At 37.0% G+C, this 25,210-nt stretch overlaps 1 protein-coding gene across 17 annotated transcripts in view; it reads left to right on the plus strand.

Annotated features, from left to right (window-relative positions):
• The window catches only part of cacna1aa (calcium voltage-gated channel subunit alpha1 Aa), a 78,494-nt gene that overhangs the window by 24,578 nt on the left and 28,706 nt on the right, over positions 1-25,210 (plus strand). For 9 of the 17 annotated variants that reach the window (XM_088333065.1, XM_088333067.1, XM_088333050.1 and 6 more), the window contains 30 exons: positions 283-435; positions 617-804; positions 2,406-2,509; positions 2,610-2,725; positions 3,368-3,412; positions 3,791-3,874; positions 5,008-5,214; positions 5,702-5,814; positions 5,927-6,039; positions 6,140-6,271; positions 6,385-6,457; positions 8,028-8,145; positions 9,056-9,123; positions 9,238-9,344; positions 11,555-11,605; positions 12,114-12,282; positions 12,647-13,248; positions 13,440-13,774; positions 13,857-13,992; positions 14,315-14,444; positions 14,719-14,778; positions 14,860-14,966; positions 19,362-19,461; positions 19,568-19,728; positions 19,891-20,031; positions 20,113-20,314; positions 20,380-20,544; positions 20,722-20,832; positions 22,627-22,710; positions 25,078-25,194. In XM_088333065.1, the coding sequence (XP_088189191.1) occupies positions 283-435; positions 617-804; positions 2,406-2,509; positions 2,610-2,725; positions 3,368-3,412; positions 3,791-3,874; positions 5,008-5,214; positions 5,702-5,814; positions 5,927-6,039; positions 6,140-6,271; positions 6,385-6,457; positions 8,028-8,145; positions 9,056-9,123; positions 9,238-9,344; positions 11,555-11,605; positions 12,114-12,282; positions 12,647-13,248; positions 13,440-13,774; positions 13,857-13,992; positions 14,315-14,444; positions 14,719-14,778; positions 14,860-14,966; positions 19,362-19,461; positions 19,568-19,728; positions 19,891-20,031; positions 20,113-20,314; positions 20,380-20,544; positions 20,722-20,832; positions 22,627-22,710; positions 25,078-25,194 (4,292 nt within the window). The remainder of the gene's footprint in view (positions 1-282; positions 436-616; positions 805-2,405; positions 2,510-2,609; positions 2,726-3,367; positions 3,413-3,790; positions 3,875-5,007; positions 5,215-5,701; positions 5,815-5,926; positions 6,040-6,139; positions 6,272-6,384; positions 6,458-8,027; positions 8,146-9,055; positions 9,124-9,237; positions 9,345-11,554; positions 11,606-12,113; positions 12,283-12,646; positions 13,249-13,439; positions 13,775-13,856; positions 13,993-14,314; positions 14,445-14,718; positions 14,779-14,859; positions 14,967-19,361; positions 19,462-19,567; positions 19,729-19,890; positions 20,032-20,112; positions 20,315-20,379; positions 20,545-20,721; positions 20,833-22,626; positions 22,711-25,077; positions 25,195-25,210) is intronic. The other 8 variants (XM_088333079.1, XM_088333073.1, XM_088333077.1 and 5 more) reach the window with 4 other exon arrangements.

Here is a 25,210-nt window from a genome sequence, read left to right on the forward strand (position 1 = left end):
GTAAATCCAAAATTATTCTTAAGTTCTAGTGGAGATTTATAACTACCTCAGAAAAGTGTTTGCTATATGTTATGCAACCTTTATAGCAGTGTTTTTATTTTGTGTGTGTTTTGCGTTATTTTTATTCATATTTTTTTCTAATTAATGTATTCTTCTATGTATGTTGTAGATAATAAAGTACAATCATTTTATCAATATTTTTTTCCTATACCTTTTTTTTATTTTCCCCTTTGTATAATTTTGGCACGTGTGGTAATAATATGCATCCACTTTGCCTTTCAGGCTTACAGGTGGTGCTCAAATCCATCATGAAGGCCATGATTCCTCTGCTTCAAATTGGCCTCCTCCTTTTCTTTGCCATACTCATGTTCGCCATCATTGGTCTGGAGTTTTATATGGGCAAATTCCACACAACCTGCTTTGACAATCACACAGGTACATTGAATAGGTGATGGATATTGTAAAAAAAATCTTGCCTAATTCATTCATCAGATAGCTCTGGTGTTTTTTCTTTAAAAATTATTTATTCCCTGAACCATTGAAAAAAATATACAGTATTTCCATTTTAATGTTGTTAGCCAGTGTGTCTCAACCTTTTTTCCCAATACAAATCCAGGAGAAATCAGAGAAGAGTTTCCATGTGGAATAGAACCTCCGTCGCGATTGTGTCCAGAAGGTACCACGTGTCGAAAATACTGGCTAGGTCCAAACTACGGCATCACACAGTTTGACAACATTCTATTTGCCATCCTCACCGTCTTCCAATGTATCACAATGGAAGGCTGGACTGAACTGCTTTACTATGTAAGTACTGATAACGTCTTTCAATGACAAATTTGCCAACCTTATCACTGTAAAATTCTCATTTGTTTCAGCATAGTACTTCACTGTGTTTTGTTAGTGTTGCTAAGTTTAGATGATTCTTCACAAACACCTTTCCTATGTAGGAAACAAACAGATAACCCATATTGTGGCGCTATAATACAATTTGAATTCAAGTTGTTTTGTTCTATTCTTGTAAAATATTTGTACTTGCGGTAAAAGTTAGGGATTGCATAAGACTTTCACACGGATTTCCATCATGATCACCATAGCCTAAGCTTTACACGCTTGCTTTCAACAGTGCTTGTCACAAGATGGGCTGCATCAGTGCAGCAGGTCATCTGCAGTTGAATATCAAAATGACAATATGTGTTTAGCTATTCTGCAAAAGTAGCTTACATACATTACGATTTTGTTTTGGTGTTTTCTTTTATGTTTACAATGTTAAAGTTTTGAAAAAGCAAAATAAGTGCACGTTTGTTTGATTTAAATTGTGAATGACAAGAAATGTAATGTTTTCTCTCTTCCCAAATAATATTTGGTCAACTCTTTAAACTGTACTGGTCCAGCATCAATTGTCGCCATGTGTTACAATAAACCTTCAAAAGTATGCAGTAATTCAGGCTTTTACAGAGTTTTATTAAATGCGTTGTAGCATTATCCCTACTCTTTACTGACATAAATCTAGTTCTAAATTGGATTGCTGAAGAGATATGTTTTCTGATAACTGAGAAATGTATCTTCAGCTTTTGTCATCACATATCCACTCCACTCTTTGGTCTGACATAACTCCTCCTGTCCCTCTTTCCCACTGCTGCTTTATATTTAAAAGGGACTGTTCAAGCTGGAGTTATTCTTGAAGCTGCTGGAGAGAGAAGTAATAAAAGTTTAATGGTAGAAAAAAAGGGTTTGCGGTACATTGGGCAAACAGCAGCCATGCCAGTCTCCAAGTTGCACAAGAAAGGATCAGAGGAGGCAAGGCAGTCGCAAGAAGCCATAGTGGGGTAGAAGGGAGCAAAACTAGGGATGGGGTTGGTAAAGAGGATCTGGATCAGTCAGAGTAACAAGGCTTATAAATGATGGCAATGTCATAAGGAAGCAATGAAGGACCTCAAGTAGGAATTATTTAAGAAAATAATGGATGACTGAGCAGGAAACCGGCGGACAGCGGGGAAAACAAAACTGGCAGAATGATTTACTAATTTGCTAACGAAGCCATTTCAAATGAATGAGCAACATCATTTTGTGTTGTTACTGTTTGATTTTTTGTTCTTTCATTTTCAAGCGAACATTTTGGGCTACTTTATCAATTCATCAATAAACTAGAATGATATTGTCAATTCTTACAATGTGAAAGCAAATTCATTTATTCTGTCCCACCTTAGATTGCTCCATCGGACATGGCCCACCCTCAAAACAATTGCTGCGGAAATTAGTTTGTAATCTTCTAAAAAGCAGTTAGGAGTACATTATATTTGAAATAATTTTCTATTACAGGATATAAGAAAGCAGCAACACTGCAACTGGTGGAAGGTCAAAAACCACTGTTGATTAAGCGTGCACGTATGTGTTTCTGTTTCCAGAGCAACGATGCCTCAGGGAGCGCATGGAATTGGATGTATTTCATCCCCCTTATTATCATTGGCTCCTTCTTCATGCTCAACCTGGTGTTGGGTGTGTTGTCAGGGTAAGGGTCCTCAAAGCAAATGTGTTATGCTTCTGTGAGGGGGGTCAAATTCACCAGTGAAGCACTTTAAAATATATTATTTGTCTCCATCACCTCACAGGGAGTTTGCCAAAGAAAGGGAGCGAGTGGAAAACAGAAGTGAGTTCCTGAAGTTGAGAAGGCAGCAGCAAATTGAAAGGGAACTCAATGGTTACTTGGAGTGGATCTGCAAAGCAGGTAACTAGATCATAGTTATTCATATACTAACATAGGCCAAAGTCTTCACATATTAAATCATACTTAACATTCTTTTTCAAACATGTGAAAACCCACTCGAGTATTTTTTTCCAAAGAATTGCTTCTACTTGGAATTAATAATAAATTGAATATGACCTATGTTCTCACAAATTCTGTGCGTATTATTTATTTCATTTATTTTTTCACCATCTATACTATAGACTCTATAGCATCTTGTTGTAATTGTTACCTGAAGTTAACTTTCACCCGTTGTCTTGTTACTGCAAAGCATGTGGCAAGATCTGTCGGACATATGAATAGAAAGATGAATGAGGGTTGTGCAGTGCAAACTGAGGCCATGGCTATGATGTTTTAGAATAGACAATCTAGATCAAAATAATTTGAGTTAAAAATAGAGAAAGGGGTGAACACAAAGGTACAGGCTAAGGTATAGTATTTGCACTGGCAATTCAATAGACTCATTTAATTATTGAAAGCTCTCAAGAAACATCTAATTTGTTATTAATACAACTGTACTTTTGACTATTCCTTCATTCCTACAGTGAATGTGAAAATAAATGATTTGGCTTGTGTAACATTAATGAATCAGATGTGCCTAATCCTGTTTTGTTGTTTTTACAGAAGAGGTTCTGTTGGCTGATGATGAAAATGAGAATGATTATGATGGTAGGAATAATTTTTACTGTTCCTGTACGATATATTTTATTGAAATCGCTAATCTGAACAACCAATGATTTATTGAAGATACCTTGATATCAAATTAAATATATGATATGATTTTATTGTTCTAAAAAGCATAGTTTTGTCTGCACAACGAAATGTCATTTCTTTAAAATGTCACCCAAAAATGTTCTTTGGAAATAATATGACTAAATTAAAAATTTCATATAAAATAAAAAATTGAACTATTTTTTTTTCATTGTATAAGATAACTTTGCAATTTTGTTTTGTTTGTTTATCGTAACCCCGCATTAAAATTGTTTTATTTTATATTAAGCAGTCCGCGCAGTTCATTAAATACTATACTGCTGCTTTCTGTTCCAGGGTCTCGTAGGAGAGCCACAAAGAACCACAAGAGCAAAGCCGAGCTTCTAAATCCAGAAGAGGCTGAGGGAGATCTCGCAGTCGGTGAGACAACACACGCGCGCACACACACACACACACACACACACACACACACACACACACACACACACACACACACACACACACACACACACACGGGGCATATCACAGTTACAGAACATACAGATGCTATCTTGCATATCTGCATTACCTGGCCTTTCTCTTCTTGTTCCTTTTTCATTCTCGTCTTCCTGATATGAATCCTTCCTATCATGTACCGGTTTTCTCACAACCCAAACAACACCCCGTCCCAAAGGCATGTTGTTCGGGCATTTAAAGCTTATTTACCCTCCTCAGAACATCTTAGGCTATTTTTCATTTTCACTGGCTTCCATCACAAAAATGACATGTTCAATGTTATCAAAATTATATGTTTTGAATATGTATAAGTCATCATGGAATTGAATTAAATGCCAGTAGCAATAATGATTTTAATAATTATCATCAACCCATATATACTGTATCAAGAATAAATATAAAAATAACAAAATATATATTTGTAACTACGCCTTCATACATTATCTTGATCTATCGTACAAAAATGTAGGCTGCAGATTAAAGAAAATATTTATCTCCATGAATTCTTGGACTATGTTGAAATCATGTGTAAAATGGGGGAATAATTTCAGCAAATGAGGGTTGTTCAGTGAAGTTGTTTCAGAATTTACATTTATTGGTGCGCATTATCAGATGCTTTACCACCCAACAAGTCCCCAATGAGAAGACATAATTGACAAATGCACTCGTCAGTGGCATATCTACGTTTGTAGACATGTTTAATCATTTTAGCATACTTAACCCACAATTATCACGATTAAGTAAAAATAAATAGGATGATAGTAATAAAAGAAAAAAAATCTTATTTCTTGAAAATAAATTACCAACTTCAAATTCATACATTTACAAAAAATAACTAGTCTGTGTTTCTACTTAGAACAAATCACACATCAGACATGATTTACACTATATTTAAACAGACTACTTTTGTTTTTGACACTTCATGCATATCTGGAAATTATGATTTATTTCAAAATTGAATGATTTCCAGATCTCTCACACCTTGTCAACAGCTGACCTGCAACATAAATAAGCAGGTGACATTGAGGCTAACACTGGTGTGTTGCTGTCCCTCTTAGGTTCCCCCTTTGCTCGTGCCAGTTTAAAAAGCTCCAAGCTAGAAGTGTCCTCCTTCAAGAGGAAGGAAAGGCGGTTGCGCTTCTTCATCCGACACATAGTAAAATCTCAGGCCTTCTACTGGACTGTATTGTGTCTGGTAGGCCTGAACACGCTCTGTGTGGCAGTTGTGCACTACGACCAGCCGGAACCACTCTCAGATTTTTTAAGTAAGTTGAGCAGATGAACACGTGTTTGCCTGTGCATTTGTGTGTGTATTTACATTAAGATCAGTCCTAAGTATTTGTATTACGTATTTCAAGTTAATTTTAATGGTGACAGGGATGACAAAATTCAAATTCGAATTCAAAGTGTTTATTGTCATATGCACAGTAAAGAACCACAATTCCCTGCACAATAAAATTCTTACTTTGCTGTCCACACAGTTGCCAGTGTAATAAAACTAAAATATTATATACATGCATACATAAAAGAATATTACGAATATTAAAAAGATAAAAAAATACAAGATTGACTCAATATGAGTTAAGGCAATATGATAAAACACAGTTCAAAGTGACTGTAGTGCAAGAATATTCCAAGTATAGTTCAGTTAAAAAAACAGAGGAAAATCATCTTTGTAGCAGAATAGATTGTATACGCTCATCTACTCTGTGGCGATTATGACTTATTTTAATCGCCTTTTTTTCCTGATAGATTACGCAGAATTTATTTTCCTGGGAATATTCTTGACAGAGATGTTTGTCAAGATGTATGGTCTGGGAAAGCAAGCATACCTCAACTCCTCTTTCAACTGCTTTGACTGCATTGTGAGTACCCCTGAGACTAGAGACAACCTGCCAATGTCAGACTAAAACAATTATAAATACCATTTAGTTCTGTAATATGATGAATGAGTTGTGTATACTTGGTTTGCAAAAGGTGATCTGTGGCAGCATATTTGAAGTGCTCTGGTCTTTCATCCAACCGGGCACGTCATTTGGCATCAGTGTTTTACGAGCTCTCAGGTTATTGAGGATCTTCAAGGTCACAAAGTGAGTGTCTTATATTGAACAGCTCTGCTCATTCATGTTTTGAATGGCAGTTTGAAAGCGGTGGGCATGGTTTGAAAACACATAACCCTGCCTTTTCCAGGTATTGGGCATCTTTACGGAACCTTGTTGTGTCTTTGCTCAACTCCATGAAGTCCATTATCAGTTTGCTTTTCCTACTTTTCCTCTTCATTGTCGTCTTTGCCCTGCTGGGAATGCAGCTCTTCGGCGGACAGTCAGTAGTATTGCTGTTGATTTATATTTTATACATTATGGTGCTTACATTTAAATGTTGTCAAATATCCAACTCAATTTCATCTCTCTCCCATTCACCCTTTTCCCTGTTAGGTTTAATTTTGAAAATGGCACACCTTCAACAAACTTTGATACCTTCCCGGCAGCAATAATGACAGTGTTTCAGGTAAGCGGAAGTGACAGTGAGACCGGAGTAAAAGGCAGAATTAAAGGCTAGCATAGATCAAAACTAGAGAAGGAAAACATTCGAGTAGGTAAAGACCAATGCTCACTATATCTATTAATAAATTATGTTTTTGTTTTGTTTTTTAAAGATCCCTGTTATTATTATCTTTAGAGTGAGGGTCTCAAACGTGTGCCCCGCAGGCCAGTTGCGGGCCCCGGGATGATAGTTTGAGGCCCTCTCCTTGATATGAATTGTTATAGTAAGTGTAGCCCATTGTTATGGATTGATATATTTATTGTCATATTATTCTTTATTTATTTATTTTCTAATCTTATTTTCTGAAGAAAATTTACTTGATCATGTACATATTTGCTTAGTTATTGTTTTGTGTGTTAATTGCTGACTTATTTATTTTCTTACTAACTCTAATACCGAATGTTTTTATAACTTATTTTGCGTAGGAAAACAGTCCCCAAAATAGTAGTTATTGTACAAAAATGAATACATTTTTGAAGTTTAGTGTATTTTTATTTCTTAAATGAATACTTGGCCTGTAAAGGTTTATGCTCTTTAATTTCAATGCATTGTAGAGTATTTATTTACGGTATATAATAATGATAAGAATATAAAGGTTTGTACTTTACGGATTTCACCTATCATGGGTTCATTTTGGAACTTAACCCCCGCAACAAATGAGGGATCACTTTATTTTCAAACAGTGGAATAACTTTATCAGATTTTCTTTTGAAAATCCTAATTTGGCCATACCTCACCCAGACTTTAGCTTCGGGGTCCTAACGTAAAGTAAGTTTGAGGCCTCTGCTTTAGAGTATGTTGATAGTCAATCACAACATGTGAGTGAACCTCCCTTTAAGTAGAACACTTTTATTGAATTAAGAAAAACGTCGTTTTTTTGTAAATTACTCAAAACCCTTACACTAGTGTGCCATGTAACCTTGTCGTGGGTGGCCCAGGAAATTGTCCGAAAACTAGAAAAATATTATACATTATAAAGATTTGCAATCATCTATATTACTTCTGGGACAGACACTAGTGATAAATCATTTTTGTAACTAATTTTGTTTGAACATTTCTATCAGAGTTTATGCTGATAAAAAAGTCCCGTGCCATACAATTTTGCTCATTTTCAGAAAAAGGTAAAAATATACTGTTTATTTTCTATAATTCATTATCCAACCACTTATCCTCACTGGGGTCGCGGGGGTGCTGGATACAATCCCAGCTGAAATCAGGCAGTGGGCAAGTGACACCCTGACTGCCTGTCAGTTGCATGGCACTAGTCATTTTAGATTTCATGTAGAGGTGATACTGTCTCGACAGTTTAAACCTTAAAACATGAATGTATTCATAGATTTTAAAATGTATACTGATATTTAAATGTAATCACTTAAAATGATTAAATTTTTGTCAATTAAAAAATGAAATATGAGCAGTGTGCCTTGATATTGGTTCGATCCAAAAAATAGACCTTGGCTCAAAAAAGGTTGGGATACACTGTGTCGCTTGTATATAGCCTTAACAAACTAATGTCATGCGTGCTTGTGTCTAGATTCTAACAGGTGAAGACTGGAACATGGTGATGTACGACGGCATTAAGTCTCAGGGCGGAGTCAACAAAGGAATGGCATTCTCCGTCTTCTTCATCGTGCTCACACTTTTTGGCAACTGTATCCTCTGCTTGAAATCAAAAATATAAACTAACATATAAATGTCATGCATGTGTGACAGTAGCATAGACGGCGTTTTTTGAAAGAAGTCTTGTTAATTTTGAATACCTTTTATATTGAATTGCCTTGAGGATTTAGAGTTAAAGAACATCTGTCGAAAGGAACTAAAATTAAAACCAATTTTCTGTACCATAAGGCACACCTGACCATAGGGCGCAGCCCCAAAGAAAGGTCTTTTGTCATATATTTTTCAAACATAAAGCGCATGGAATTAAAACTACAGTAAAAGCTAGGGTAGCTTGAAAAATGAAAACATACAAATTAAAAAAATCATATAATAAAAATCAATATCATATCTGGTTTCACAACTAAAATAACTTTTAGCAACAATTGATTAGCATGTGAACCACAGGAAGGCACTCCATAACCACTCTATATGTTTCTCAATGGCAGAACAGATACCATATGCAGTATAATTTAACAATTCAACAATAGTACATATTTTTTTAACAAAACATTATCATAAACAAAAATCTTCATTCAAGTAATCACAATTATTGTCCAAAGCACCGTCAAGTTCTACGCTTTTCTTTTGTTTCCTTCAACAAACATTTAACATGTGTGGCACAAGAAGGCCCTTGATGGCCATGCCATTAGTTTCTCAAAGGCAAAACGGGTTACCATACACAGTATCATTTAAACGTAATTATGCATTTCCAATTGTATCCACTTTTTACGGTATATAATGCGGACCGGATTATAAGGCATACTTTCAAACTTCTAGACAATTTGTTTTTTTTTTGGTGCACCTTATAGTCCAAACAATACAGTATTTTTTTCCTGTGAGTTTGACTTATTTTTGCACTAGGCAAACACCTACGCTGGGGATTTCCTGTAACTCTTTGTTCAGATACTCTGCTGAATGTCTTCTTGGCTATCGCTGTGGATAATTTGGCCAATGCACAAGAGCTAACCAAGGTGCAATCCAGCTCAATGCCACCTCATCATGACAAAACTGTTTTCCTTTTTGTTCTTCCCTACTATTTCCCTGATTGACATCTATTTCCTTCTCTTCTGTCTCCTCCTTGGCAGGATGAGCAAGAAGAGGAGGAGGCTGCGAGTCAGAAGATTGCATTGCAGAAAGCTAAGGAGGTGGCGGAGGTCAGCCCCCTGTCAGCAGCCAACCTGTCCATAGCAGCGTGAGTGTTATATCCCTTTATGGTCGTGCTTTAGGTTCTTAACTTTTTCTAGCAGGCATGTATTAACACATCTACACGAAACGACACATTCTACTGTATATTAGACGTAATCTAAATGATAAACTGCATATGAGGAAATATATTATTTTATAAATATTTTTAAGCTTTAAAGGGCTCACCTTTGCTGAATGTATTGTACCATTGCCACTTGATACTGTTAGATCTGGTATTGCAGGATTTGTTGTTCTTGATAAACCTCACAGACAACTATGAATGCTACCTGTAACACGTATGAGCCAAGGATAAATTAGCAATTGACAAACCATGTTATTTTTAACTCTAAAATCTCATCAACTGATTGTATTGCTACCATTTTTTGGGGATAAAGATGTGCTTAAGTTTTTCGTCATAGTCACATAACCTGCCCCATAACGGCCAATATTGCTTTATGATTGGTCAGAACCATCGATGGTTTAATATTTCTAAATACAATATTTACGAATATAAATGGTTTGTATTTTGGGGTGACTGCAAAATAACTGTCCGATTATTTCGGTTCTAACAACTTGTCTAATATGATTGGTGTCCATTTAGTTGGTCTCTTTAATCTAATATACTATTAACAATAAAAAATGAGTGATTGCAAATAGAAACATTTCTTTTAACTATATTTTACCTTTTTCAAAGAGTTTTTCTGTTCTCGTGTGACATTGAAATATACATAATACACATCAATACCAATATAAGTATGTATTTCTTAATGTTTAATATCAGTAGGGGAACACAGTATAAATACATAGAATATATGGTGACCATTACTGAGTTTATGATCCAGACTCTGCCTTCTTTCTATAACTTTCTTTAACCAAATCATTATGAATATCTATTAAAAAAACACAATTGCTTTTATGGGTCACGTGTCCTCATATCATATCACGGTGTGTATTATCATTATATATGTTGCACGAGTGTCTGCTTTCCATTACTTTTATCTACATGACAATAACGATTAATTTTACATTGACATTCAGTTGAGTGTATGTGTGCGAATGATGGATTTATGCAATTAGAATAAAGGTTAAAGTAACAAATATATATTTAAATCATTTTCACATATACGGTTTCATTTTTAAAAACCCTTGGTAAATGTTATTTTAATAATTCAAATATATATTTTTTCAGTTTAAATTATAGTTACCTTTTGTTTTACAGTTTTTCGGAATTCGGTATGTATAGTCGCTAACAAAACATAAATTAAGTAAAAAAACAATAGCTTGTCTTATGTTAGATTAAAACGGGAGAAGATAAAACCCCAACCCTTCCCGCCAATGTCCCTTTGAGTAAACAACTCACGCTCTCATGAAAATTGTGTAAAACCCATAACAGGGCACAAGACAACCTTGTGGGAGAAAAACGTCAAAAACAGACTCATTCAAAATAACAGGTCCGCTCCACAATATCCTGCCATCAAGTCTTTGATTTTTTTCCCATTATTTCCAGTTTGCCCCTTTTTTAAATAAGACACATAGCAGATATGAATGATCAATTAAATTATGTAAATCTATTTAAAAGACTTGGGTGAATGACAGAATGTTTGAGTTTGCTTAAAGGTGGGGTGCGTCGTTTTAGTTGTACTTAAAAAGTTGAAAGTTTTTTTTTTTCTCGATCGGGTATGTTTTAACAATGCCCAACTGAGTTCAAAGAGTCTTCATATATTTTTTCCCATCTCGCTTATCTGCTTTTATCTTACTTTTTCCCACAGTGTTTTGAACACGGAGCACATTAAGCTGGAGGAATGTAGGCAGGGGAGGATAGTCACTTCGTGCGTGGGCTTGCGGTTTCCTTTATTGTAAGATGAAAATGGTGATAGTAAGAAAGCACTGTTTCAAACACAGTCCGAATTCCAACCCAAACCCCCAAAATGCTAAAATACGAGTTTATTCATGCGCATTTAAGAATTCCACATATTTGCACATGCAACAAAAGGAGCTTGACAGAGGCTACAATATTGATTTCAGCCTGAAGATAGCATCAGCAAGTAGAATATTTTGAAGATACGGACACCACCTTTAAGATGTTTCCATATACATAACAGGATGCATTCCAAAATGTGATGTGCTTTTTTGCTAATACTTACTGAGTTGGATCACTTTTGGAATGAAATCCTTTTTTAGTGTGTCATCTCACTCACTAACTGTTTCCCTCCTCAGCAACAAAGTACACAGTGATTGTCACAACGCTACTGACCCCTTTCTGGACTGGTATTTATTTATTTTATTTTTTATTTTTTTCTTCATCACTGTAACTTCTGATAAGTGTACTTATAACCATCTTTCGTCTCTGGCCCATTTTGATTTTCCTCATCCTTTTCTGAACCCTAACCGTTCTCACCAACTACTACTTTTTCAAAATCACTTTGTGTTACTGCTCCTCACAGTAGTGATAGCTGTATAATGATGACAACAATGATGTTACATGGCAATGTTTGGAGAGAAGGTGGTCTGTTTTTTCAGTTGAGTGTACATTCAATCATTGCTAGTGTTACATATTTTTTACAAATTCCTATTTTTCCTCTTGTTTGTCCTACATGCCTTCCAAAATCTCTGCAAATTGATCTGTGTGGACACTTAACCCAGTTGTCTTCACGAGCAATTTAAAGTGTTGTAATTAGGTTCCCCGTCACCCCCACTTCTTTGAGTGTGTTTTTTTCTCAAATGACTTAAACCACAATCATCACACTGATTTGCACGACTGTGTGTTTTTATATAGCAAGGAGCAGCAGAAGAACCACAATAAGGGGCTCAATAAATCTGTGTGGGAACAGCGCACAAAGGAGCTGAGAAAGCAAACTCTGGCATCCAGCCGAGAAGCCCTCTATAACGAGCTGGACCCTGAAGACCGCTGGAAGGCAAGGACAGGGAGGGAGGAACACAACAATGTAAAGGACAAGGCAAAAAACGCCTTTAGGCTTGTGGTATCAGTGTACACAAGTGTTGGCTTTTTCAATGTTATGTTAAAAGCACATATTACTGTATGCTATGTGGTGGAATCTCTCGTCACAAACAGTGACACTGATTGACAGTTGATGTGCGTTACAGCAAACCATATGAATCTAAATAGTGAGAATTTATTCCAGGTCAAGTTTGAAGAAAAATTATCCCTAAATTTCTTTTGAAAATTTAATTGTTGACAACTTCTGAGATATTCAAACTTAAGAGGTTCTTCTACATACTCACCAGAAATATCCACTTTTACAGTTTTTAACCAATTCAGGAGTAAGCATTGTAACCTTTCGTGCTCAGGTTGACTACTCCCGCCACTCCAGACCAGACATGAAAACTCACCTGGATCGACCTTTGGTGGTTGACCCCTTGGAGAACCGAAACAACAACACCAACAAGAACACCGACAACAATCCCGACCTCTGCTTTAGTCAGCAGCATCCTGCCGAAGACCTACACGGGCAAACTCACGACCCGGAGCTCAGAGGTCAAGAGGGTTCTGTCAAAGCTCCCCTAGCGCGAGGCGAGTCAACTGAGAGCAGGCGTAGCCGAAAGGGAACGCACCACCATCGAACCTCCCATGCGCGACTGGATACAACTGTGATTCCTGGTCGGAGCTTTGAGGAAAAGCAAACGAAGCGCCATCATCATAATCGTGGCGGATGTCGGGGAACGTGGCAGTCTGAACACAGGAAACCTCGATTACACCGCAAGAATGACGATGATGGCAGTCGAGAAGGAAGTGGAAAAGCGGGGAGACGGAAGAATAAAGGGCTTGATGAAGGTGGCGAGGGAGAACAAAAAGAAGCAGCTGGTGATGGAAGTGAGAGGAGACCGAGAAGGAGTCGTCATAGCAACCAAATGGAAGGAGAGGGGAAGAAGATGTGCCACAATCGAAAGAAGTAAGTAAAATACAGTGCACACTTTATGAATGGACTCATCCTAATATCAAGTCACTGCATCAAAATAACTTCCTTTTGGAGTCTTGGAAAGATGTTAAACTAAGTGAAAAGCAAGGCTGCTGGAATAACTCTTAATTGATCAAATCATTTTCCCTCGTAATTTCAGTGTGTCTTTACATACATACCTACAGGGATGGCAGTATTTTCTCCACAACAAGGCCTGTCCAAAAGAGGCTGTCCAAGCAGGACAGTGAAGATATGGATAACCTCATGAATACCAAACTGATTTCTGGCTCCAGCCCCCCCACAGAGCAGCACTGGAATGCAGTCGCCAACCGCACCATGGCCTCTGACTTTGATTCTACTCTTCATCTTGTGAACAGTGGCACTCAAGGAAGTTTAGTTATACTGGACAACCACGGGAATGTCGGACATCGACGGGCCAACAGTATCATCAGACAATCCCGCATCGACCATACGGTCGTTGATATGCCGATTTTTCCATCTGCTAATGCCATTCTGCAGGGTAAAATCAGCACCAAATATGTGACGTCTATGATCATCTTGCCTTTGAGTAAAATTTGTTTTGTATCTTTTTTTAAACTCAGTCAATAAAAATGCCAACACAGAGCCCTTACCAGCGAAAGAAGACAAGGATGATGATGATGATGAAAAAGGAGGTGAAGGGGGACCGCGGCCCATGCCTCCCTTCACCTCAATGTTTATACTGACCACCACTAACCCGTAAGTGGGACATTTTGTTGAATTAGTTGATGAGTTACAATGTGGCTCCACAATAATGTCTCAACCTTTAATTATTACTATTTACATACAATGTCGTGTAAAAATTAGGGTGATATACTGTACGACTGAATTGAATTGTAAATTTAGGTTTAGGGTGAAAGGAGCAAATCTACTTGTCTATGTTTGATCATCAGATTAAGATTTGAATATCAGGGGACAGCGGATCAAGCAATTCCAGAACCAAAGCTATTATATGGTCTTAACACATAGAGAGGATAAGTAGTCTAACAATGAAAAGAAAATCTTATCTGTGTATGTGCAGGTTTCGCCGTGCCTGTCACTACATCTGCACTCTGCGATACTTTGAGATGTGTATTCTGCTGGTAATCGCCATGAGTAGCATTGCCCTTGCTGCAGAAGACCCCGTCTGGCCGGATTCCACTCGCAACAATGTAAGGAGATAATCTAATCCCGCCTGGGAAAAAATATTTGAAATTAGTTTACCTCTTTTTTTCTGATTCAAATTTGTGAAATGGACCTTCCCATGGCACTCATGTTTTCTCTCAGTCAATCGCATTTCTATTCGGCGTAGACATTCAACCAGCTACCAAAAAACATTTAAGTTAAGAAAATAAATTTGCGTATAAATCCCACTCAGCAGTAGTAATTCCAGTAACTTGTTTTCCAAAACATTTTGTCAAACATCTAAGTGCTGTCCTTGTGTAGGTCCTGCGCTACTTTGACTATGTCTTCACTGGAGTGTTCACTTTTGAGATGCTAATTAAGGTAATTGGAATGTCTTCAGGCTTCTTTTTTATTCCAGCACGGCCAGAAAACTCAAATGTCTCAACTTGTTGGCTTTACTAGATGGTGGACCTGGGGCTGGTCTTGCACCAAGGCTCTTATTTCCGTGACTTGTGGAACATCCTTGACTTTATTGTGGTCAGTGGTGCATTGGTGGCCTTTGCCTTCACGTAAGTGCCCATCATGCTTACTTGTCCTCTTTTATCTTATACTTGCAACCTATCTATTTAGAAAAAAATCACCTTTAGTTTGAGCTAGAAGCGTATGTATTTTTGTCTCGGTAGATGTCCTGCTCTCACACTCTAGTTTTCATCCTTCTCCACTATACCTAATATTGGCTTTACAGTTGACCTTTCACTCTCCTCCCCCATCTTGTCATTTGTAAACATGTTTGAACAGTATTTCCTTCTTGTCTATTAATGCAGAAGCAAAGGCCACACTCCTAACAGTAATTCTCGAATGTCCCTGACCATTCCAGGGTTAAATTTCCAAGACAGAGCAAATTGTGCCAAAATTACTTTTATATTGATTTGACACAGTGATATTCCGTAAGTTAAAAGATTTTTTTTTTATTTATGTTCATCTTCAATTTGATTTTAATTGAATTTTATTACATGGATGAATAAAATGTATTTTTAAAACGATCATCTTTAAGCTGTTTGTAGAGTTCTGGGCAAAATCAAATTAGCCGGCATATGTTTATTCCCACTTAAACAGTTTTGTTCTTAATGCATGTATCGGCAATTATTGCATTTGCTTAAGAATTAGGTGTGACTCAAAACATGTTTAACTTTATTTTATTACAGATCTAAATTGAATATTTAAGACAACACAAGGTTTTGGATATTTGCAGTCATTATGATGAAACTAGCAAAACAAACAAAGTGTTTCTCAAATTGAAATTCATCAGCTTCAGCTATAAGTCTAACATTTTTGAGATGGTACCTTGATAAATCAGTGAAAACCCTGCTTATCGTTTTGTTGTTTATCATAGTCATAGACTTTATGGCATTGTGAAGATGAAATTTTGCTTGTTCTAGCTTCTGGCTCACAAAAGATCCTTTTTTTCCTGCTGGTCTGTTTCATCACTAGGATTATTATGTTGCTCATTTTGATCCCTGTTAAACAAACTTGTGACCGTTTTCCATATTCTCAACACGTAAAACATTTTATTTTATAAGGACAATGTAGTTTTCCAAGAGGTTTAAATCTTTATAGGTATTGTAGTTTACATGGAGATTTTTAGAAAAAAATAATGCAAATTAAAAAGGTTGTTTTTTTATCATTAAGCGCATTGCCTTTTTTTATGTACATCCTGATAGTGCTTCAACTCAATAATCAGATATCAAACAGCACTCCAATAGGCTAGGCAATCTCATAGGAGAATCCAATGAGTCTGTCTAAAGATTCCGAGTGTTTTGGGCTTGATCTTGAATCGACAAGGATTCAGAAGGAAATATGTTTGTTAAATAAGAGACAATGTGATATTAAACAAAAGACACAATCCCTACCCAAGGATAAACATAATACTGAATGCAACACAACAAAAGAAAGGAAAAACAGAATCTATATGGCTGGAAAATTACCATGGCACACAAACAACGTAAAATAAAAAAAATAAAAAATAAAAAGTAAAACTGAAAATGTGCAACAAAGAACACAAATGTAGTTAATTAACAGAAAAAACTGAGGGCAAAAACATTCACCACATTAGATTATCAGGGAATAAATCAGGAAATTTTACACAAGCAATGAAAGTTGTCTTACAGCATCGTTCTTGCAACTGCCCATAAAATGTCACAGATTATAAATGAGAGAAAGGTGCGCTGCCAAAACACAACCCACCCCAGCTTGCCAGCTGCAAGTATAGAAAAGCTTTCAAGACATACATTCGTGCTGTATTAAAAGCAATTAAATGGTTTCCTTTTCAAAATGTATTCATATTATTCTGATATTTGATTTTGATTTGCAACCATCAAAATCTGCTGGGAGCATCAACTATGACTTTTGGGTAGTATTCCCCCCTTCCCATCATAAATACAATACAGATAATTGACGATGAATAAAAAAACATATATGTATATTTGCATGTACACACAAGCTCTTGGCAGTGAAATATAGTTAAGAGAGATGAAGATCATTGGTGTCATTTTGAGTGTTACAGGCCTCACTTTTTCTTTGCTCTCTCCCTCTCTATTTGTCATCCGGCCTCTCACCTTGATTCCCATTCTGGTTCTTCCTCCCACCCTTGTCTTTCCGTCTCACTCCTTGCCGTCTTCTCAATATTTCACTCTTTTCTTATCTCTTCGTTTGGACCACCACCAACAGCGGCGGAGGGTAAAGTTGTCTTTTTTCTCTTCTCTCCAGAACACTATCTCTCTACTTTCTCACTGTTTGTCCTATGGACACACATGACACCTGTCACCACTCCATCTTTCTTTCATAGCAGTGACTTGTCTGCCCTTATTCACCCTTGGAAGATCTCCGAAAAAGATCTGAAAGAACTACTTTTTGACTTGTTTTGTTCTCAACTGGAATGATTGCAGATATTGATGGGGGTTGACCTACAATTTTACATACATTGAGTTGAATGGAAGTTTAACAACACTGCAAAAATAATATAACTAATAATATACTGTAAGAGGTGCATGGTTTGGCCTTTTACATACTAAAACCCACCAGAGCACAGAATACCTACACCCAATTCTCAGTATACAGTGGACTACTGCTGTGAATACATGTATTCACAGTTCCCCATTAGTAAGTATGTGAGGCTCCACTTAGCAGCATGCACAAATTTACATAGTCACATACACGTGCGCTCCGTCCCCTGAGGCATGACAATTTGATATATCTAAGATGTATACAATAATGTTAAAAACGTACAGTATACTAATACCAAATGAAACGTTGACACCATGCTAAGTTTCCCTGGTATTTCCTTGTTTTTTTTCTCAGATTTTGATCTATATTTTTTATGGAAATAGTGCCTTGTTTCTTTGTTCTGTGGTTGGGTTGTTTTCTCTCTGTCTCTTGTCCTCACTCCTAATTTGTATTCCAAAAAAGGCATAGCTCAATGTGCTTTAAAATACAAAATAAGTATATTATGCAAAGATCCTTCATAAAATAATCTTGATTCTGATAAGACTACAACCAACGGCAACCGTGTCGGTGGTTGTTTGTTGTTTGTCTAGAATTTGGAATATCAGAATTTTAGGAGACAGTTTTTGGTGTGTGTTTTTAGAGAGCGTTTGGGGGTGTCATGGAACTGATTATTTAGAACTTGCAATTTTTCTGTATTCCCAAAATGCATACCTCAATGTGCTTCAAAATATAAATTAAGCATATCATGTTTAGATGCTTACTAAAAAAACGTTGATGCCAATTAGACGACAACAAGCAACAATCATGGCCGTTGTTTTTTGCTGTTTGTCTAGAATTGGGAATCTCTTAATTGTAGGAGACCGTTTTTTGTGTGTGTTTTGGGAGAGAGTTTGGGAGGGTCATGGGATTGATTAATTAGAACTTCAAAATATATCGAAATGAAGATGACTAAATCTCCTCTGCAAACGTATTTGTTGAGAGAAAAGTTAAGGATCATTTACAGTTTGACATATTGTACCCCAGTGGTGTCCAAACTCTTAATTTCCCTTCGGGGATGAATAAAGTATCTATCTATCTATCTATCTCTATCAATCTGCAGTGGCGTGCAGCATGCACTCAAAATCTACAAATATACAAATAAACTCTTGATATAAATGATGAAGAACTCTAATACACATGAGCAAAGAATATTAAAAGCCCTCACCTTTAAATACTGCTCTCTGTCAAGGGCTTATTTGCGACCATTGATGATTGTCAAGTGTTTGGTAGATTCACTCTAACTTGCCTTTTCGTTTTAAATGTAAAGATGCTCAACAACGGATGTGGTCTAGGACCCCAAAATGTTTATATATCTTGAACTATTTTCCTTATCACCTCTGACATGAAAATGTTTATTTTACGATTTTAGCAAAACACAGGAGCAATTATATTGTATTCCCTGATTTAAGTCTTTCTATTAATTTAAATAAAATATTTTCAAGGCAATCCTTGCATCCTTACGCAGAAATAGTTTGGACGCCCTTGGTGTATGTAAGCCATGATCTATTGCATCATGAAGCGCAAGGTTTCAATGCAGCATGTATTCACCATTCTTCTTGCCTAAATAACCTATTGTGATTCACTTTAAACAGCATTGAAATACATTGCAGACTTTTTTAAGACTTATAGCAGTAGCATGTATTGTAGTTCTACAATACCTACTTAGGTGAAGCATGTAGATGATCCAATGTTTAGAAATAAGGCTTTACACTTCTAAATAGGCCCAAGTGTAAACGTATAGCAACACTGCATGGGTTGCTATGTATTTCACATGAAGCAGTTACTCATTCTGAGTTAACTAGGACACAAATAATCTGAAATTGTGTCTGCCTGCTGCTGTTTTGGGATTTGCCTAATAAATAAAATGCACCTACTGACTCTTGGATTTTTTTTTTTACATATGATTTTATTTGCATGCATAGGGGCAGCAGCAAAGGAAAAGATATCAGCACAATCAAATCTCTGAGGGTTCTGAGAGTGCTAAGGCCACTTAAGACCATAAAGCGTCTTCCTAAACTCAAGGTATGGTTTTAGCTGCCAAAACATTCCATCTTTCCGTTTCCATTTGTCTTATTTGTCGACCAATGACTTTAATGTGATATTCTCTCTTCCAACTGCACTTTCATAGGCTGTGTTTGACTGCGTGGTGAACTCTTTGAAGAATGTCCTCAACATTCTTATTGTGTACATGCTCTTCATGTTCATATTTGCTGTAGTGGCGGTACAACTCTTCAAGGGGCGTTTCTTTCACTGCAGCGATGAGTCCAAAGAGTTTGAGCGTGACTGCAGGTCAGAGAATTGTTATTTTGGTCTATATGACTTATTCTGTTTGGAGCCCTGTGCATTTCAAAGATAAATAAAGTAATAAAAATATGACCTGTCAATCACATACCAAGTTATAACAATTGAGTTAACGCTGTTTTTTTTTTTTTTTTTTTTTTGTACCTACAGAGGTGAGTTTTTGGTATATGGGCGCGATAACGAAGTGAAGGCACAGAAGCGAGAGTGGAAGAAGTATGACTTTCACTATGACAACGTGGCTTGGGCCCTGCTCACACTCTTCACCGTATCAACTGGAGAAGGGTGGCCAGAGTAAGTAGACACTTTGGTTGACATGCACATTTTACTACAAACTACAACATCCAATCTCTCTGACCTTTTTGTTTTTGGTAGGGTACTGAAACATTCTGTGGATGCCACTTACGAGAACCAAGGCCCCAGTCCGGGGTACCGGATGGAAATGTCCATCTTTTACGTGGTGTATTTTGTAGTGTTCCCTTTTTTCTTTGTCAATATCTTCGTGGCTCTTATCATCATCACGTTCCAGGAGCAAGGTGACAAAATGATGGAAGATTATAGTTTAGAAAAGAATGAGGTAAGTAGTGACACCAGAAAAGTAATTGTTGTGGAAAACTTACTTTTTGTATTTAATGTTTGCAGAGAGCTTGTATTGATTTTGCCATCAACGCTAAGCCTTTGACTCGCCATATGCCCAAGAACAAGCTCAGCTTTCAGTACCGCATGTGGGAGTTTGTGGTGTCGCCACCATTTGAGTACACTATCATGGCAATGATTGCACTCAACACAATAGTCCTTATGATGAAGGTACTGACACAGTACTATGTTCTTGTTGCAATTGCAATACATTATTTTTTTCTTATCTCTTGCCCCTATCTCTTGACAAAAAAGTATTTTTAAATGCATTGTATCCGACACTTGGGACGACGCTGTTATTGTGTGGCTACTGTATGAATGCTGGTGTATTTTTATCATTTTCTTTAGTATGACGAAGCTCCGGAAGCCTACGAAGCCGTGTTAGCCAACCTCAACATAGTGTTTACCTCTCTGTTCTCCATGGAGTGTGTACTCAAGATTATTGCCTTTGGTGCACTGGTGAGCTTTTGTTTATTTTTTTCTGGTTTATGTGTATGCATGACATTTCCCTGCGAGTATTATTTTTGTGTAACTTTCTTTTTTGTCCGCCAGTTAGTGTTTCACGTTACCATCAATTTACTAAGATTGAATTCAAATTTAAATTTACTCTCTTTGCTTACATGTTATTTGCATCGTATTTGACTATGTGAAAAAGACACGGTGGGGCACAGTGAAACAATGTGAGGAAAAGCATGGATGCTCGTTATCACTAAATGGAATCACAACCCACCATCAAAGGGTGCTATGTCAACACAGAACATGCAGTAGGCCCTACACACAGTGGCTAACCCTTATAAGCCCACCCAACCTTTCCTACAGTCAACATCTACATTGGCTCCTCAGAAAGCCAGCCACGCCATCTTTTGTCAGGCCCATAAATAATAAAGAATGAATGCTACAAAGCTAAAAGACATGAGAATCAAACTAAAAGACGAACCTTGAAAAACATTAAACAAAAGCAGACATTTTACAGCAGACTTAGAATGCAGTAATATAATGGGAGCTTAAACTACAGTTTTAAAAGAGTAAAAGCAATAATTTGGAAAATAAACTGAAAAGGTCTATCTTGGGCCTAAAAGATTATAAGTCCTTTGTTGTTTTCTGCCTGGCTATTTTATTCAACACAAGCAGAATTTCATTCAATCCAATTATGAAATGAAGTAAAGAGTACAGTAAACCAGGCCCATTTGAACCAATTTCACAGTTATATAAAAGGGTTCTGTGGGCATTTTTGCCTCGGTGCAACTAATTGTAAAAAAAACATAATCGGAGACTGTATGTAGACATGATGTCAGGAAAGGACCCGCTCATTTCCAATATATGGGGCAAGCGTCAGCAGAGATTTTGCATTTTGTTAAAACAATACTACGGCAGAAGGTTTGGATTGAACTCACAAATTTACCTTGTATGAGCCCTTTCCGTTACTTGCATGATAAGTGTTTACGGGAACGACGGGCCAAGAAGATGCTTTTAAAATAATGCCTGCTACCAGCTGCAAAAGACAATAAGAAGGTGGAGTGGGGGAGACTAATAGTTTAGGGTATAAATATTAAGGAGACATAGTGGCGATAATTAGAGGCATTAGGGTGAATGACAGATATGTGTTATAAAGAGGAGCATGGATTATGAAAGCGGGAGAAGATTACGTGAGTGGGGATTTAAATCTCAGAGAATGGAGCCTAAAACACACATTGCGCAGGCCTCCAGACAAATAATATTGAGGGTGAGTGTGTCTCAAGGTGGTTTATTTTGATAGCCTGCTCACTGCTTATGCGGCCCTTCGCTGCTCTAATGCATAGTTTGGCTGCAGGCATCTTGTGGGAGAGTGAGGGAAGGAGTCTCCACTCAGCTCAAATGCGTGTGTGGGAATTCTGAATTTAAGAAGGATTAATGTCCACAATGATGTGTGTATGGGCTTCATTAATTGGAAGCTGTAAAGTAAGGTACTTTTTCAAAAGTTTTATAATTCAAATGACTTAACGTCTGTGCTTTCAAGTGTACGGTAATTTGGTAAAGAACAATTTCTTGCGGTTTAACAGCTAGAATACATCTCATGCATCATCACTGATGGCCCATTTGTCTCACGTCTCTCTCTCCACCTGCCTCTTTCTATGTCCCCTCTCTCACGCTCATTTTGAACTATATTGTTTTACTCTTTCCTCTTAACACCTTTACATTGTAATTCAATTACATTTAACAGTAAAACTCAAACCTATTTTCTTTCTATTCCTCTCTTGTCAATCCCACACACAGAATTATTTCAAAGATGCCTGGAACATTTTTGACTGTGTGACTGTTCTAGGCAGCATCACAGATATTCTCGTTACTGAACTTGGGGTAAGTAGTCCATTCTGACACATTAAGAGACTTATCATCAATTTTAGCCGATATTTTGCATGCATCTGGTTATTTGCATTTCTGTCATATTGGCTATTAACAGTTGACAGAAGATGCAAGGAGGCGGGTTGTTCAGCCATGCACAAAAATGTGTCTAGAAAGTCTTATATAATAGAACCACTTGATAGAACTTGGGAAGACCACACTACTATAAATGTGGTACTGACAGCAGGATTGAATAAATGCTGATGCTGCAGGCTGCTGGCAGTTTTTTCCAGTATTGAAGCCAATCAAATAGTAAAGTGAAAGTCAGACAGACCCGCATTACTTTCCTCTCTCAGTGACAATGTTGGACCACTCACAAATAAGCGATATGTTTACTGTTGGGTTTTACTTTACTAAATTCATCACTCTGTGGGGTAGGTGCATGGTAGAATGTTTTAACGTAATTGGCTTCAACGGAATGAGTTAGACCCTTAATTGACTTTTTGCACAGTAAAAACATATGTAGCTATGTAACTTTTGTTTTAGATAGAAAACTTGTCTTCGTCCAACTGCAAATAGTCCGATTGTAAAAGTTGTGTTAAAAGGAAACAAGTATGGCACCTCATTGATTGTGGTATTGGAAATTAATGAAATCATCTTTTATCTAATTTCAAAAGTTAATGGTGTAAACGACGTCTGTTTCCCTGGTGACATCACCTGCTGTTTGCAAACGCCATGTCTACAGGGTAGTTAGCTTTCTATCAGTTATGTAAACAATTCATTCGGATTGGTCCAAAAATGTTAATTCTGATCCCCATTGGACTATTCCCTGCATGTAAATGTCAAAGTCAAGGCCACAGGCACCATGTTTGTTATTTAAAAAAATATATATTTTATTTAGTGTGTATGAACAGCGGGGAAAAAAGTATTGCTTGAAAATACTGCTCATCTTTATAATATGTGTTAAAAAAGCTTAATTAACAACATAGAGTGGGATAGATTAACTTATTTTAAAATTGACAACATCGTGTACAAATACTATCGAGTTCTTCTCGAACATGCTGTTGGTGTACTGATTGATTTTTGTTTCTTGTTTTTATCTTTTTGTTTTACATGCTTTCATTAAATCTTCCTCAAACTTAATGGCGATCTGCTGTAATCTGCTTCGTCCCGCCCCCTACTGTCCCACACCCCTACCCAACTTCTGACAATCTACTTCCTGTGATACCATCCAATCAAAATGCACTATGAATCCTCTGTGTCCACCCATGATAACTGGCTCTGGTTGTGTCTTCAAAAACAACCAAAAATCTCCAAATATGCTGCTATAAACCATGTGTCTGAAACATCTACGTGTAGATGGTTTGTAATATTTTGGTTGATCTTTTTTTCTGCATCTGCTTCAATCGCATGTTTTGCATGTAATAACAATAATATTTTATTCAATCTATAGAAAACCTTAAATTGACTTATTTGTATTCCTCTACCACTCACTGTCCTCAATTTCTTTACTATCCCATTCTCACTGTATATCCTTTACAAAGAACAGATTTTGTAAAGGACTTAAATGTTTCAACCTAAATAGATCATCAGATCTATCACAGGGGATGAATCTTTTTTCATAGACAGTGATTGGTAGGGTTTCTCTGGAACGGAAAGTCCCTGAAAGTAAGGCAAAGAGAAACCCAATTGGCCATAAAGCCCTTCGCATGTATTCAGCAGCACCCTTCTCTTCTTCTATACCCTCCGCAAATGTGGATAGTACCTGCATGCCTGTCTATTTTGAGGACTTTAGATCCAATCGTTGACCTTTGTTCTTTACCATTTGAAATGGTAGAAGTGCTAGGTCTTTTTTGTATTGAGTTATTTCTTAAAACTTACACCTAAACCGCCCTCTTTCTCATTTTGAAGTCAATGATTATGATGCTTCGATGTCTTGTATGAGAAACATCTGCATGCTTTTGACTTGCTCCATTGTTTTGAAATGCCGTTTACCTTGAGAGAACTAGTGCATTTGATTGTTTTCCCAAGCAAAACTTGCGTCCCTGCACTTTGAACTTTCCGTATTCACCAGTTCGACCATATTGATTATGAAAGATAATTTGGATGGAAGGATGTCACTTTGCCTCTTATCTTCTTGTCTTGTATGGTTTGTATTATGAAACGCTTGTTGGAGCCTTGCTGCGTATGGTTTGCTTTATTTTTGACTTGAGTTTGATTCCTTCTTTTACTTATACCTGGTCAACCCCTCCCCCTCTTCTTTTATGCCTCCCCAACTTTTCACCTGTCAAAACTGTTTTTTGCTCTTTTTATCGTTATACTAACCAATTCTAATTTTATTGTGTACCCTCTCTCCTTGGTTGTGGTGCTACTCTGCTGTAGAATAACTTCATCAACTTAAGTTTCCTGAGGCTGTTCAGGGCAGCTCGTCTCATCAAGCTGCTGAGGCAGGGGGAAACCATTCGCATATTGCTCTGGACCTTTGTTCAGTCCTTTAAGGTTTGTCCTTAATTAT

Source organism: Urocampus carinirostris, chromosome 1, assembly GCF_059441175.1.
Source record: "Urocampus carinirostris isolate Australia breed hairy pipefish chromosome 1, RoL_Ucar_1.0, whole genome shotgun sequence".
NCBI classification, from domain to species: Eukaryota; Metazoa; Chordata; class Actinopteri; order Syngnathiformes; family Syngnathidae; genus Urocampus; species Urocampus carinirostris.